The following is a 16,240-nucleotide window of genomic DNA, read 5'->3' as shown; positions in this document are numbered from 1 at the left end:
CTTCCTGGAGCATGATGCAGCCTTGCTCCCAGCAGAGATAAGGAATGTCTTTACACCAAACTTCATAATAAAGTGTGTAGTACCAGGCTGAGGATGTAGCTCTGTTGTAGAGTGCTTGCCTAGTATGCTTGAGGCCCTGGGTTCAATTCCCAGCAACACACACACACACACACACACACACACACACGTTCACATATAGTGTAGTAGAACTGTGACAAGAAGAACTAGAGCTCAAATGACCCAGGATCTAATCTTGGTTATATCACTTGAGAACCACACACTCCTAAGAAGTCACTGCCCTGGCATTCTCCCACAATAACAAGTCTTGGGCTGCTGTGAGACTCAAATGAAACATAGATTTGAAAGTGTTTTGTAAACTGAAAAGATTACTATTATGATTGGAGGAAGAAACAACATTTGGTAACAAAGTTGTAAAGGTTGATGTCAGAGAGGCTGATGGATGGGGAATGAGCTGGCAGCAGGTACTTCTGGGAAGACTCAGCAGTCAGTGGTGACGGTGGCTGAGAGCTCCTGGATGCGCCAGGCACTGCAGGACTTGCATAAGATGTGCCCATCCAGGGGGTAGCAGCCCTGACACTCACCCTCAGAGGACAGCAGCAGCCCACATTCCTGTAGGAAGAAGCAACAGCTTTCCATCGGTCCCAAGTCCCGGGTCTCTTCCCCCTTGAGCCCTCAGCCCCTACAAACCCTTTGCTTTTACTCAGGGCCCCTCACCTCACATTTGTAACAGCCAATGTGAAAACTTCGATCCAGAGCAACAATTCTCACTGTCTCCTCCTGACCTGGCTCAGGCATGATGGCCCCACCACACACTGAGCATCGTGGGGCAAACTTCCTGGGGTGTGAGGGAACCAAGGAGGATGTTAGGCCCCAGGGTCGCAGATGTGTTTCAAAGTGGAGCCCAGAGAAGGTGGGATGCAGGAGGGAGCAGGAAGGAACAAGGGGAGCTAGAGGTACAGTCTTGAATCTTGGGAAAGAGAAAGTGATATTGAAGAGAAGAAAGAGGTCCAGGGGTTGGAATCAGGAGGGAATCAGTCATGTCTCCTAGGACATGAAGGAGGGACAGGGAGATGGGAAAGGTCAGACGTCCCGAGATGGGGCAGGGCCCAGGCCTGACCTGTGGAAGTCCTCAATGCAGTGGATCTGGCTGGTGGCATCCACTGTGAAAGGGATGCCATCCAGGCCACGGTGGCACACGACACAGGTAAAGCAGCCAGGATGGTAGGCCTTCCCCATGGCCCGCAGGATCCGGTCCAAGATGGGTTGGGAGCACGTGGAACATTTCTCCAGAGTGGCCTATTGGGAAAAAGGGCAGAAAGGTCAGAGCAGGCCACCACAGCAGCCAGGAAGGCACCCAATTGCGTGAGTGTAATGCCAGACTTGAGCACATCTGATTCACATCCTAGCACTGTAGCTTCCTAGACAAGGAGCTTAAGCTCCCTGAGCTTCCATTTCCTATAAAATGAATCAATAGTAATCTCCATCTCATAGAAGCATTGTGGGAATTTCACACATTCCCTTAAGCCTAAAATGCCTTCGTTGCTGGGCATTTGGCACACCCCTGTAAGATCCCAGCACTTAGGAAGCTGAGACGGGAGAATCACAGGTTCAAGGCCAGCCTCAGCAACTTAGCAAGACCTTCGGCAACTCAGCTAGAACTTGTTTCAAATTTTTAAAAAGTGGCTGACCATGGTGGCACACACTTGTATTCCCAGTACTCAGGAGGCTGATAGGAGGATCACAGGTTCATAGCCAGCCTCAGCAACTTAATAAGACTCTGTTTCAAAATAAAAAATAAAAGAGGGCCGGGCGTGGTGTTGCACGCTTGTAATTCCCATGCTTGGGAGGCAGGAGGATTGCACTGGTTCGAAGCCAGCCATGCTGGCTTAAGAGACCCTGCCTGTTGTTTCAAAAAAAAAAAGTATAAAATAGGTCTGGGAGTGTAGCCCAGAAGTAGAAGGGTTTCCAGGAACCCCAGTACCAACAAACAAACAAACAAACAAACAAACAAAACAGCCCCTGAGTTCAATTCCCTGTACCAAAATAAAGAGGATTAAGGATGTAACTCAGAGGTAGAATGCTTCTAGATTCAATCCCCAGTAAGAATAAATAGAGCCGGGTGTGGTGGCACAGGCTTGTAAGGACAGGAGAATTACAGTTCATAGACAGCCTCAGCTACTTAGTGAGGCCCTTTGAGACTCAGACCCTGTTTCAAAATAAAGAATAAAAAATTTGGCTAGAGCCGGGCCTGGTGGCACACGCTTATATTCTTCGGGCTTGGGAGGCTTAGACAGGAGGATCACACGGGTTTGAAGCCAGCCTCAGCTACTTAGTGAGGCTCTCAGCAACTTAGTGAGACCCTGTTTCCAAATAAAATATAAAAAAGGTCTGGGAGTATAGCCTGGAGGTAGAAAGCCTCTGGGTTCCACCCCCAGTACCACCAAAAAAAAAAAAAAAAACTGGCTAGGGGTGTAGCTCAGAGGTAGAATGCCCATGGGTTCCATTCCAGTACCAAATAAATAAATAAATAAATAAATAGTTCAGTAAACAAATGTGTCCCACTTGCAAGGGACTCTTGTCCGTCCTCTCCAGTAAACAGTATTTACCTGCTTAATTCCTCCCTGCTACACAGGAGTTTGTGTCCCCCAACCTCAAGCCCTATACTTCTTTTGGGCTTGAGCATCTGATTCCCCATGGGAGAGAAATCCCTCTCATCCTATTGCTGACTTTTGCCTCTCACCCCAACTACTTACCACATAGCAGCTCTCGCAATATGCCCTCCTCTCCACGGCATAGAAATGCTGGCCCCGGAGCTGGGCTCGGCAGGTGGAACACACAAAGCAGCCAACATGGAAGACGCGGTCGAGGGCTACGACCCCAGCCCCATCCCCGACCACATCTTCTCCGCATCCACCACATCGGCCTGGGGACAGGAAGGAATGGGCACAATCTGCATAGACCCAGGATACCAGATCTGCTGCCCTTCCCATCCTGCCCACTGAGTCAGCTCACCAAAGTACTCCCCGCTGGGCGGGTGGCTCATGTCGTGCACCAACTTCTTGGTCAGTCTCTCCAGCTCCTCCTCTGGAGGCTGGCTTAGGGGAACCTGGAGGTAGGAATCAGAGGGGTTCTGTGCTACATTTAGCTCTGGATGCTGCAAAACTCCCTGAGGGTAGCCAGGCAGTTCTACCTAGAAAGCTCATTTGGGACCATCTCAACACTGGGGCCAAGCGCAGCTCTTCCCCTCTCTTCTGGAAGTCTTGACCCTTAATCTTTCACTCTGCTCTAAAATAAATCAGGACTTTAAACATCCCCATCTAATCAATATCCGGTTTTCTTTCTTTCTTTTATTTTTTTGGAGGGGTACTAGGGATGGAACCCAGGGACTTTCTACCTCTGGGCTACACTCTCAGACCTGTTTTATATTTGGAAACAGAGTCTCACTAAGTTGCTGAGAGCCTCACTAAGTAGCTGAGGCTGGCTTTGAACCCGTGCGATCCTCCTGTCTCAGCCTCCCAAGCACTGGGATGACAAGCGTGCGCCACCACGCCTGGCCCAGTGTCCAGTTTTCTATGAAGGCCCCAAAACCCAGTGTCCCAGACTTACCTGGGGCCCATGCCCACCTCCTCTTCCTCCTCCTCCTCCAGAGACCCCAGCAGCCTCCTCCTTCCCCCGTGGCCCTGCCTCATGGTGGCTCCTATAGCCAGACCCCCAGACTTCACCTCGGCCTGGGAGAGGAAAGTGGGGACCCGGAAGGGGCCCAGAGGCCCCCCGCCTGGGCGGGCCGCAGCCTCTCACAGGCTGTGCCACCTTCACTTGCACAGGGAAGGCAGGGCCAGCCGGGGTGCTGGCAGTAGCATAGGAGGCTGGAGTGGGGCCGCCATAGGGGGATGATGGGAGCGGCAGAGGCGCGATGCACCCTCCATCGGGCTTGAGGGAGCCCAGGCGGTAGGCAGGGGGCTGAAGAGGCTCATACGCCTGGGAAGAAATGCAGAGGAGACACAATGAGCAGGGCTCATTGCAGGATGTTCCTGCAGCCCCTGCCATGTGTGCCCCAGGGAGGTGCTGGCTTCTGACAAGGTCCAGCCCCAGCGAGTGACAAGCTCGCCAGCCCGTTCCCATCATGCTGGCATCACTCACACAGAGGGAAGGTGGAGGTGGGGGTGGATTGGGACCCAGAATCTAGAGAAGGGAGAGGCCCGGGAATGAGAGACAGAAACTGGAACAGGACAGGGGAGTCACCTGTCGGTCTGGTCGCCGTAGGGCATGTCCCCGACCCCCGTCCAGCTCAGCCAGCATGCTGGTCAGTGAATCTATCTCGGCATCCAGGCTTCCTGGGCGCAGGGCCCCCCTGTCTGGAGGGAGCCCCTGGGGATAGAGCCAAAGCAGGCAGAATGCAGATCACCCTGTCTCCTCTTCAGCCCTGGGTCCCACTCACCCTTGGCTCGGGGGACCCCAGGGACCCAAGTCCAGTTCTCACCTGTGAACGCTGGGGTGCTCCATGGGAACCCACCCAGGCTGGCCCCCGGTCCTCTGGTCCCCCAGAGGGCTGGTAACACTGCTCAGATGGGAGGGGGCAAAAATTGACCCTGGGGTGAGGCTGGAGTGCTGAGGTGAGGGAAGAGAGACCAAGGTGGGGTATGGAGGAGAGGAGGCTGTGTGCTCATGGGGGCTGCCTCTCAGCCACTTTCCTCCTTCCGTGCACCTGGGGGCCCAGGAGTGGGGCTGGAGGCAGGCAGGGCTGCCAGTGGGTATGTGCGGCTGGTCCCAACCGGCTTGGGGAAGGGACCAGGACAGAAGCTGGAGGGCAGAATTGAGCCCTGTGGCCAGGAGTTCCCCGGCCTCTCTGGGGAGGGGGGAGGGGCTGCCTTACCTGCTCCTTGGGCTGCTGGCGGCCCAGGGGCGCCTCGGGAGAGCACTCTTCCCTGGGGGGCTCTGGCAGGCTCTGGCTGTTTTGGGGGGAGCCAGGTGGGCCCCGACATGGCCTTGAACAGGGGACTCCGACAGCGGTCAGGGCCCCACGAAGCCTGTGGCCTAGTTCCCACCTTCTTCCGTCCTACACCTCGCTTGGGACTCCAGGAAAGAAACTTTTTCTGGCTTTTTTTTTCCCCCTTCCTCCCCAATTTGGGGATGGCCACGCCTCCGGTGACGTCACCACATTCCTGGGGGAGGGTCACGTGGCCCCTAGGCCCTAATCTGCCGTCCCTCCCCTAGTGGGCCCCCTCCTGCCGGGAGGGGAGGGCTCTCTGTGGGAGCCAAGTCACGGGGCTCCGTGGTGGCTGGGGTGGGAGGCACAGGCCCAGCCAGCCTCCCGGTCTGAGGATTCCCCCAAGGCCGGGTGCCCGGCTCTGCACGTGGCCACCGCTGGCAGATGATGGGGCCTCCCGGTTTCCACCCTCTTTCAGACCTCTCCCTCCCCACCCGCCTCCCTCTCACCTGCCGCCAGCACTCAGAGACAGACCTTAGTGTTTTGATCTTTTATTCATGGTCAGCAGAGTTAGAAAAATAAAACAGAACAAAAACATCACCACCCCAGGGGGCCGGTGCATCTGCACAAGGATGGGGACACTGAGGTAGCCTAGAGTGGCAGAGGAGACCAGCCCCTCCCGTCAAGGCACCAGTGAAGGGAGAGGCCCCCTGGAGAGGAGGGGTGCTGCAGCCTTGGTCCCTGGGCAGTGGGAACCAGGGCCCAGCATGAGTGCAGTAGGTCCCTCTCTCAGAGGATACAGGGCGATTCCCGTACCCAGGATCCTCTAAAACACCAGCCAGGTTCTGTGTCCCAAGGGCACAGCTAGTGGGAGGCGAGCGGTCGGTCCATTAGTTAGGATGAGCCTGGGCCCTCTCTACCCACTCAGAGCCTTAGAGGTCAGTGCAGGTGACTGGAGTGACACCGTGAACAAGCAGTGTGGGGCCGAGGTCCCGGCTCAGAATTTCCAGCAGTGCCAGGTAGCGGGGATAGCGGGCAGGATCCGCAGGCGGCCTCGGCAGGTACAGGAAGGTGAGGGCTGTGGCAGGACCCTCCTCACCATCCCTGCCCTCGGGCCCCCCAGGCCCTCCTCCAGTGCCTCGCCCCTGCTGGGCCCGCACCAGGGCATTGGCACTACGGGCCAGGGCCTCTGCCTCAGCGTCTCCCCGCCCGCCATTCACAAAGTCCCCTTCCTCCTCTTCTTCAGGGTCCGCGGTCCCAGCCCCCTCGCCCCACATCACTTCCTGCACCTCGGCCCTGATCCTCAGTTGGCTCAGCAGCGCTCGGAGCCGCCCCTCGGCTGCCCCGGGGGCCTCCCGAGGCCCTAAGCAAAGGAAGATCCGGAGCCGGGCACTGTGCCAGGCAGGCACCATGCCTAAGATGGTTGCCATTTGCAGCAGGAAAAGGCCACAGATGTCCACATAGCCTGGCCCACCCCGGGGCCGCAGCAGGTTGAGGGGCCACACATCCACATGGTGAGGCTGAGCCGTGCTCCCAGATCCCCGGCTCAGCCGCTCCGGAGGCAAGGCCCCACAGGCTCGAGCCAGAACCACATTCTTGTTCATCTTGAGGGCATCTGCCACAGTAGCCACATAGTCCTGGGGACTGAGAGCCCGGGGGCTCCCAGGAGCCCGGGGTGGGGGAAATAGCGTGCTCAGGGCTGGGGACCCACTCTCCCTGGTGCCATCTGTAGGCTCAGAGAAAGCAGGGTCTGTCAGGAAATGGTCCTGTGGTGGAGAGTCATCATAGAAACCCAGAACCAAGGTGTTGGGCTTCATGCCACCTGGGGGCATAAAGAGGAAGGCATCAGGCTGACAGGCTGAGTTGACACCACGCTAATATGCGCCCACTCGCACAAGCTGATATCAAAGTGTGTCAGCTATAAGGTATGCCATCCCCACCATACCCAGAGCTCTTATGGCAACATCAGGCCCATTTGCACAATGACTTAGTTTTCCTAAACACTTTCGCATGCATTTATTTGATTATCTCCACAACTAATCTCTGCCACTTAAGTAGGCAAAGTTCACCTTGGGATTCTTTTAACTAATGAGCCTTGTGATCCACAGAAAGTAGGCCGCCATCCACTGCGAGCTTTAAGCAGCGCACCTTTCTCAGATGGAAGATGTGAGTTTAACTCCACCAGGCAAACCAGGCACCCTGATCACTCAAGCTCATGGTCTCCACCACCAGGGAAACAGCACCCCAGACCCCGAATGGGGAGAATGAGAAAAAGGGCTAGGCTTTGCAGTCTGTACTACTCAAAGCCCTGAAGATGTTGGTCCATAGCTTGGTCCCTGAGAGGCAACAGTTAACATCTGCATGATTACCACGGACCACATCCTGTAGAGAGCACTTTGTATTTTTTAGCAAGACCTTGTTTCAAAAAAAAAAAGTCTGGGAGTGTAGCTCAGAGGTAGAACACCCCCTGGGTTCAATCTCCAGTACCAAAAAAAAGAAAGTACTTTGTATTTTGCCTCATTTGAACCTTGAAGCAACGCTATGAGATAGGTATTTATTCTCCCTCTTTTACAGATAAGGCCCCACGCAATGAAGTCACTGGCCCAAAGCCTACGGCTGATGAGTCCCAGAACAAGGCAGTTAACACAGTCCACTCACATCAAAGGCCATTCCTTGAGCCACCAAACTGTAAGTGGACTGACCTCCGCATCCCAAGTTTCTGACCATGGACATGTGTTTCTAATTTTTGAACCACCAATGTGGAATCAGGTAATTCTCTCCTTCAAATGGGATAATTTTCCAGTGAGAGTCAGAGACCTCTTCTGAGATCTCTTCCCATGAAACAAATTTCTCAAAATCGCCCGGTTAATCAAATCCTATGTGTTGAGAATTTGAGAATTTACTATGTGGAGGAAATGCTTTCCCTTCTGCTGGAAATGTCTCCACAGGATAAGTTTCATGAACACAATGGTCTCTTTTGCACAAAAGTGAAGGGCAGCTGAGAAAAGACCAGGCCCTCAGATGCTGGGGGGTGGAACAAGGCTAACAATGCCCCCAAACTTCTCAGCAGCTAAGAACTCCAGCTGATCTTGCAAATTAAACTAGCCACACCCCTTGCTGTGTGTCTTCCTGGGTTCTCATTCATACCAAGCCGGCCAATGTCCAATGCTGTTGAACTTTAGCCAGACTCTAAATGGAGGAGGAGGAGGTGTGCACTCAGGTGGCAGACACTGGCTTGGGGATTAAGAGAGAAGGAAGATGAGCATAGATTTGGAGGAGCCTGGGGATACACAGCTGGAGTCACAAAGCTGGAAATGTTTCATTGCATCTAAAAGTGTCAACCCCACACCCTCCAGCATCCCTCTTGTGGTGTCAGAGACTATGTTGCACCACTCATTACTGCCTGGGTCCTTTCTAGCCTTTGCTGAGTTACCATCTCTCCACAAAACCTCTGCTGGCCACATCAATGCCTAGTGGTCTTGTCTCAACTCCAGTGGTTAGAAACCATCTGCTTTGCTGGAGTAGTCCAAGACTCAAATAATTTCCCATTGTCCCTAGAAATATACTCTCCAGAGTCTATCCTCCAATTTTTGGCTCACAAAAAAAAAAAAAGAAAGAAAGAAAGAAAGAAAGAAAGAAAGAAAGAAACCAAAACAGTATCACTCCCTGTCTAGCCCTCAGCATCTGCTATTAGATCGTATCACATGCTGTCTGTGGCTGTTATCATTGGGCACTGTTTTATCTGTATTACGTTGTGAATTGCTTTTGCAGTTTGCAATCTGTGGTTTCTTCTCTGGGGGAAGTGAGGGGAAGATTCGCATGGTAGAGGGAGCCCAAGGGACCCAGGGAGGAGCAGCTCACCAAGGCCCGAAATTCGCAGCAGGTGCTGAGCCCCCTGCCTCACAGAAGGTGACAGGGTAAGGTCCACAAAGGCCTTCACTTGGGCCCGGTCCACCAGGCTCAGCCACGCCCCATACTGCGGCTGCACAGGGTCTGAGGGCAGGGAATCTGTAGAGGAGGAAAGGAAAGGAAGCAGCAAGTATGGGCTGAGCTCACTGACTCTTTCCTAGAGCCCAAATCCCAAATGGGTCTGGGCCCGGCTGTGGCAGGTCACCTAAAAAGAGCAGGCGGCATGTGAGACAGTGGGGGGAGGAAGGACAGGAACAAGTGGGAAGGCAGCTCACCCAGGTCTCCCAGGGTGACGTGGCCCAGCACATAGAGCCCCCCCTTCTTGAGCTGGTTGGCCAACCGCAGCAAAGGCAGGGCGCCCCGGGGGTTCCCCACCAGGAGCAGGAGCTGGGGCCGCCAGAATTTCACATGCTCCTTCCGGACATCCAGCCGGAGCAGGTACTTCCGCACCTGGGGAGCGAGACACGGTGGTGGGGAGGAAGGGCTTGATTGAGTAGCCCCCAGTTGGCACCTCTCAGACAGGTACACAAACTCCCAGACTGCCTCCCCCACACCCCCAACGCCAGCTCCCCCAACCTGGTGGAAAAGCAAGGCCTGGCTGACGTAGCCCCAGCTGCTGGGGCCTCCTCGTGCGGTGAGCAGGGCAGAAAGCAGGCCCATGAGAAGCAGGGAGCCGCCGGCAGCCCCAGGGCTGATGAGGAACATCATAAGCAGGCAGGAGGCCACCCCCAGCAGGCAAGTGTGCCAGGAGAACAGGCTGAAGGTGGGGCTGGGGTGGGCAGAGAGAAGGGAGGGAGGGAACTCAGGCGCTGGACTTGCACCACTCCCAAGCCTACCCCCCTGGGGCTCAGTCCTTCCTATGCCTCCCTCCTTTCCTCTGGGAACACAGGCATTTAGTTTCTCACCGGAAGTTAGGAGCTGAGGCCCACTCCAGACTCAGGCAGGACAGGTCCACTGCAGCATAGGCCACCAAGTAGAAGACCGTAACCACGGCCGCCAATGTGTTCAGCTTCCCTACCAGGAGCACCAACTGGGCGGGGACCAAGAGGTGGGGCACTGATCAAAGTACCAATGCACCCCTGTGAAACGCCAAGGCACCCCCACAAAATGCCAAGGTCCCCTGAGAAATGCCAGTGCACTCCCATGAAATGCCAAGGCAACCCAGGAAGTGCCAACACACCCCATGAGATACCAATGCACCCCCCCCAATGCCAGTGCATCCACCTGTTCTACATGTCTCCCAACCCATACTTAAGCCTGGTCCTGATCCTGCCAGCTATAAGATGAGGGGAAGGGCACCTCAAGGAGGAAGGCTTACCTGCACGAGGCCCCAAGAATACAGGACAGCCCCCCAGGGGTTCCCCCCTCCAGATACAACCTTGGCTGGAGCCAAGATCAACCCTGTAAGATTAGAATCACAGCAGATACATCAGCCTGGGCCAGGTGGGGACTGAGACAGACCCCACAGGGCATGCTCAGAGCTGGAGACGGAGGGAAACGCACCAAACAGGTCGTCCTGGGCCAGGGCATGCAGGATGCGAGAGGCACCAATGAGTGAGCTCATGGAGGCGGAGAGTGAGGTGGCATAGATGCCAATCAACACCAGCGGGGGCCACAGGCTGATGGAGCGAAAGAACCCATAGTCTTCCTGCAGCAGGGTCCTGAGAGGGAGAGGAGTGGGGATAGGGATAACCAAGGAGCATCCAGAAGAGGGGCTTGTAAAAAAAAAAAGTGCCCATGACACTGTGTGGTTAGAGCTGGGTCCTATCAACTGACGTCAGCTCCCATCTCATGGATCATGATGATACTGTGCATCTAAAGTGGTATTCAGCGGTCATCCCTGGGCTGCCTTGGGTTTCATCACCCCTGGTTATTCCCAACAGTACATGCATAAGAGGCAGAATATTTGTGCAAATACAAATTAGTAGAGGACCATCCCCCACGCCTACCCCAAGATAAATGTTCACAACTAAACAGGTACATGGCAGTTGCTGGCTACAGGTTAGCGATCTCCATGTAGCCAGCCCTCCCCACAGGTAGCAGCAGCCTCTATCTCTCTCCCAGAGGAAAAAATTGTCCCAAGCGTCCTTCCACCCCAACAATTAGGTACCTGCTCCCCAGCCTGTGCATCCCTGGCTGGTCCCTACTCCCCAAAAGGGCTGGCTCATACCCTCCCCAGGCACCTGTCACAGGTAAAGCTGGAAAGGAAGAAAAGCAGGATGTAGATGAAGAAGGTGTAGGCAACAGCAACAATCGTGCCCAGAGGAATCGCCCGGCTGGGATCCTTCAGCTCCCCTGGGGGAGGGGAGCAGAGAGAGAGAAGTTAGCCCTCCCTCTGTCCCCCCACATCCCTCGGGGTGGCATTCCCACTCCCCCAGGAGGTGGCAGGCAGGGACTCTCACCTGACATGTTGGCCCCGGCCATGATGCCTGTGCAGCCATTAAAGAGGACAGCAAAAACACTGGCGAAGGTCATCATGGCCCCCGTGGTGTAGTCCTCGGCGTAGCCAGCTGAGGAGGATTGTTCCCAGGGTGAAGAGGATGTCCAGCATCCCTCCTGGGATCGAGGAGGCATCATGGCCCTCCCATCCCATCGTCACATGCCACAACACCACTACGTCCCTTCCACTGCCCTCACCAAGACCCAGCCCTGACCCCTTTGCTGGCCCTGCATTGCCTCCTCCTCCTGTTCTCCTCTGTTTCTTCCTGCAGGCTCCTTCCCAGTACATCTCCCCTTGCTGCTCCCACTCCTATCTGAATTCCCCCACCCAGCTCAGACCAGATCTCCCTTGCCTTCCCGGGCCACAGGCAGGTCTCCCTCTGCTAAAATCACTCTCAGGCTTACTGTTTTACTTAACCATTTCCTGAACTATTTCTCTAACCTGAACACAAGTTCCTCTAAGGCAGGGTCTGTTTTGTACTCTCTCCTCACCGGGCCAAACACACACCAGACAGACTTTAATTTAACCGTACCACTCTCACGTCCAGACCTCTTGCCTCTGATTCTCCCTGATATCTGTTCTCTTCCAGGGATTCTTAATGCCCAGCCCCCATCCATGACTATCCCTCCCCCAAGGACCCTGGCAGCACAGGTGACCAGCTTACCACCCAAGTTGTCCTTCAGAGTGCTGCTGTTGAAGCCAGTGAAGTGGCCGAACCGAGTTGGCAAGGAGGAGGCATTAGTGCCAGGCCGAGGAGTTAAGGGGATGTCCATGGGCCCCACAGCCACAAAGCTGACCAGCACTGAGGCCAGAGAGCCAGAAACCAGCAGGAATGTAAGGAAGGAGGCACGGGCATAGAGGCCAGCTCCCAAGGTGCAGACACCACCTACAAGGCCCAGCAGCAAGGAGCCATACAGCAGGTTCCAGCCATAACCCTGGGGCAGGACCCGGAGTCCACTGGACCCTGTGGTATCTGGAGAGAGGCAAGGATGGAGTTAGAAGGCATGACCCCAAAGAAGGCTCCAGCCCCAACCATGACCCAAAACAGGGCCAGACCCCTCTGCCTACCTGTTATTAGAGAGCCCATCTTTCTCAACAGCCCGCTCAGTTTTATCCCCTGCATCTTAGCTCTCCCTGTTGGGTACCAATTTTTTTTTTTTTTCCTGTAATGGGATTGAACCCAGGGACAGTCTCCCTCAGAGCTATATCCCCAGCCCTTTATTTATTTATTTATTTATTTATTTATTTATTTATTTATTTATTTTGTGTGTGTGTGTGTGTGTATGTGTGTGGTACTGGGGGTAGAACCCAGAGGCTTTCTACCTCCAGGCTATACTCCCTATTTTATATTTTAATTGGAAACAGGGTCTCACTAAGTTGCTGAGAGCCTCGCTAAGTAGCTGAGGCTGGCTTCGAACCTGTGCGATCCTCCTGTCTCCGCCTCCCAAGCATAGGGTTACAAGTGTGCACCACCACGCCTGGCTTATTTATTTTGCTTTTAAACAGGGATTTGCTAAGTTGCTGAGGCTGGCCTTGAACCTGCGATTCTCCTGTCTCAGCTTCCCAAGTGCTAGAATTACAGGCTTGTACCACCACATCTGGCTGGTGAGTACCAATCTTGTGCTGCCAATTTTGGGGTTAGGCTGATCTCTCTGACTAAGCTCCCTATGGGCAGGAACAATTTCTGGGATGTCCACATCTCCTTCATGAGAAGAAAACCAAGCAAATGCTTCCTCCCGGAAAGGGCTTACTCTCTCCTGCTCCCACTGTACCAGACCCTGCAAACCCACAGAGCTCCCCAGACTGGATGGGAAGAACACAGACCTGCCCCAAAGACATCAAGCACAGACTCCACCAGCCCTAGCAGGGAGACAGCACAGCCGCAGACGTTGGCCAGGTAGAACATGAGGCCGATGCTACCCCCAACCTCAGGTCCCAGCGTCCGGCTGATCATGACTAAAAGTGGAAGCAGGGGGTGAGCGTTAAGGGAAAAGAAACTGAAATGGCATGAGGAAGGGGCCGTGACAGGAGTCTTTCTTCAGCTGGCCTCGAGGCCTCACCTTCCTGAAAACAGCAGCTCGCTTCCCTGCGGCAGTGTCGCAGGCTCTGCCAGTCCCCACCTTACACCTCTGCAAAAATCACCTGTAACCTCTGTGGTTCCGTTTGCTCAACTATAACATGATTTCTAGCTGATGGACATGATCATTAGGAGACTAGACTGTGGCACTCATATAAGACAACATGGGTCACCTTCACCACCCCAACCTGCCTGCTGGCCATTCATTAGAACATGCCCTGCCCCCAGCAGACGGAGGATACTGTGGCCCCTTCCCCACCCATCCCTGGCAGACAGAACAGGCCAAACGAACCCAGCCCGTCCATGTTTGAGGATACAGTAGGCTCCACCCCCACGCACAGCTCCATTGGTGGCGATGGCACAGACGGAGAGGACGGTGAGCGCGAGGATGATGTAGGCTACCAGGAGCATGGCCAAGGCCTGTAGCAGCCCTGCATGGCCCACCACGAACCCTGGGCAAAAAGGTCAAAGCAGGTTACAGGTGTGCTCACGCCCCCTTCCCCGCTGCACTGAGCAGCAGAACTCCAGTGCAGAGCTACACTGGAGGCCACAGGGTGCCTCCTCCCCAAGCCCTCCATCCACCCTCTTCCCCCAGGGACAGTCCCCAGCCTCGCTCCAATACTACCCTTTCCCACAACTTTCTCCCCAGCATTAAGCTCCCCTGCCCCCTGACTCACCAATCCTCAGGAAGACAACTATACTGAACATGGACAGGACTGTGGGCACCACCACACCCAAGAAGGTGGAGAGCTTCCGAGCAGATACCACTCCAGGTCCTCCAGCTCCACAAGCAGGGAAGGCAGCCCCTTCCTCCCCCAGGAGCCGGTAGGCCAGCAGAGGTGAATTCTCACTGGCCATGGCTGAGCACACACTGGCAAAGGATGTCACAGATGGGTTAGGTGGCCTGTAAATGAGATTGTGCTACATGGGTAGCTGGTCCATAAAGCCCTCTTCCCCCAAAAAATATTCTAACCAAACACCTAGAAGACTCACTCCTCTAAAGGAGAGCTGCAAGAAAACACACACACACACACACACACACACACACCCCACCACCACCACCACCACCACCACCACCACCAACAACAACAACAACAACAACAACCACCTAAAACAGCCAGTGGGGCTGCAGACAGTCTCAGCTACCACCCACAACTGTGGACCTCCACACCCTTCCCTTGGGTATCAGGGTCCCTCTCACTTCCTGGGGGCTGCCTCTTCTTCCAAGTCCCTGAAACTAGGGATAGCAGAGACCTTGAAAAGGGACACAGCCTTGGCAACCCAGGAGTCTCCAGTCTCTCCCTCCTTAACCAGAGGCACAAGAGGAAGCCAATCCCCCAAAAGGGAAGTAAGTTACGGGCAGGCAGCCCTCTTCACCCTGTCCTCCAGAGTCCCGAGCCGCCCCTCTCAAGTTACCCCACACAATCACCTCGCCCAGGGGCAAAAAGAAACTTCCAAAGCCGCACCGTCCATCAGCGCCCTCCATCAACCCATCTCAAGCCCCCTCTTCTCCTGAGCTTCGCCAGATTCCTTCCATCCACACGAGGCGCCCCCTAAACTCTCTACTCACACCACTCGATTACAAAAACAGAAATCCAGGCTGGCTGGCATCCCATCCCACAAGGTCCTGGAGGGCCTGCTACCCCACCCACCGGCCCCTGCCCGGGGCTCCCGCAGCGGGGTGCGGGGGGGGGAGGGCAAGACCTCCCTCTCGCCGCCCAGGCGCACCCAGCGACCCGCGCCCGGGGCGCTCACTCACCGCCGCGGGACGCAGCGGCTCCGGGGCGATCCCCGCGCGCCGGGGGAGGGGCCGCTACGCGCGGAGGGGGCGCGGGAGCCGGAAAAGACAGCTGGCTACCGGGAGGCCAGGCCCCGAGCCTGCCCCCCCCGCCGCCCGCCCCATTGGTCCCCGCGCAGGCCCCGCCCTGTGGGCGTGTCCTGGAGGCCCCGCCCCCGCCCGCCGCCCGCCCCACGTGCGCGCACGGCGGAGCCCGGCTCCCCGCCAGCCTACGGCCCGCTGCCCGGCGCACACGGGCGCGGCCCTGCGGCCCCGAGCCCTCCCAGCCCCCCGGGAGGAGCCACCCCGCGAGAGGGGCGCGTGGGTCGGCGAAAGGCCGCCGGGGTGGGCGGGGCGGCGACACCTGGCCCAGGTGCGCCCGGAGTCCTCCCGGCGACGTCGCTCGGCGCCTTCCGGAGTCGCCGTTCCGCGGCCGGTCCCAGCCTGAGAAGGCCCACCGGGTCCCAGCCGCGCCCCTCGCCTGGAGCGCTCGCGCCGAGCCGAGCCCGCCGCCGTGCTCTCGGCTGCGGCCACGGGAGGGAGCCGTGGGCCGCGGATGAGCCCCGAGGCGCCGGATTCGCTCGTCCGCTGCCCGCGTTGGTGCCTCCCGGCTTGAGGTTCCTCCTTGCAGCAGAGATCATGGAACTTGTGGCCCCAACTGTCAAATTGGAGTTTCTTCTCTCTCTCTTTTTACTTTTTATTTTTATTTTTGCGGTACTGGGGATGGAACCCGGGGGCATTCTACCTCCGAGCTCTACCCCAGCCCTATATTTTTTTTTAAATTCTGAAACAGGGTCACACTGAGTTGCAAAGGGCTTCACTAAGTAGCTGAGGCTGTCAACGAACCACGAACCTCCTGTCTCAGCTTCCCAAGTGCTGGGTGCGCAACCACGCCCGGAATTCCTAACTTTTATACAGGCCCTTCTGGTCATTTGAGACTCTAAATGAACGTGTCTTTTCCCATCATCATTCCTTGGCTGCAGAGTATCTACAACATTCCCCCAGGAGAGGAAGAGGCTCCGATCAGCCCAAATGTGGCTCTTTCTCAACTCTGAGATTTTCAGTGGTCATCTCTGCTGCAGTTTTTTT

The 16,240-nt window shown here is 55.8% G+C and overlaps 2 protein-coding genes across 3 annotated transcripts; both read right to left on the bottom strand.

Annotated features, from left to right (window-relative positions):
- Positions 1 to 498: 498 nt before the first annotated feature.
- Positions 499 to 5,003, bottom strand: TRIP6 (thyroid hormone receptor interactor 6; the record flags this gene model as incomplete). 2 transcript variants are annotated; one of them, XM_080704620.1, is made up of 9 exons in its annotated part: positions 499 to 630; positions 736 to 856; positions 1,139 to 1,317; positions 2,775 to 2,944; positions 3,034 to 3,127; positions 3,628 to 3,999; positions 4,264 to 4,401; positions 4,502 to 4,629; positions 4,895 to 5,003. In XM_080704620.1, the coding sequence occupies 9 exons, from the start codon at positions 5,001 to 5,003 to the stop codon at positions 499 to 501; spliced, it is 1,443 nt and encodes a 480-aa protein (XP_080560746.1). The 2 variants fall into 2 exon arrangements, with proteins under 2 accessions (XP_080560746.1, XP_080560747.1); XM_080704621.1 differs by having other exon boundaries at positions 4,264 to 4,389.
- An 877-nt stretch (positions 5,004 to 5,880) lies between these two features.
- On the bottom strand, positions 5,881 to 14,232 carry SLC12A9 (solute carrier family 12 member 9; the record flags this gene model as incomplete). The annotated part of the gene is made up of 13 exons (XM_080704288.1): positions 5,881 to 6,770; positions 8,810 to 8,956; positions 9,133 to 9,307; positions 9,434 to 9,626; positions 9,763 to 9,887; positions 10,176 to 10,258; positions 10,361 to 10,518; positions 11,041 to 11,152; positions 11,260 to 11,367; positions 11,962 to 12,270; positions 13,122 to 13,253; positions 13,692 to 13,826; positions 14,052 to 14,232. 13 exons carry the CDS (start codon positions 14,230 to 14,232, stop codon positions 5,881 to 5,883), a joined length of 2,748 nt encoding a protein of 915 aa, XP_080560414.1.
- Positions 14,233 to 16,240: the final 2,008 nt, after the last annotated feature.

This window comes from Muscardinus avellanarius, assembly GCF_963383645.1.
Source record: "Muscardinus avellanarius genome assembly, chromosome: 10".
In the NCBI taxonomy this organism is placed as follows: Eukaryota; Metazoa; Chordata; class Mammalia; order Rodentia; family Gliridae; genus Muscardinus; species Muscardinus avellanarius.
Note: the sequence above shows the minus strand (reverse complement) of the source record. Positions and strands in the feature narration are given on the sequence as shown.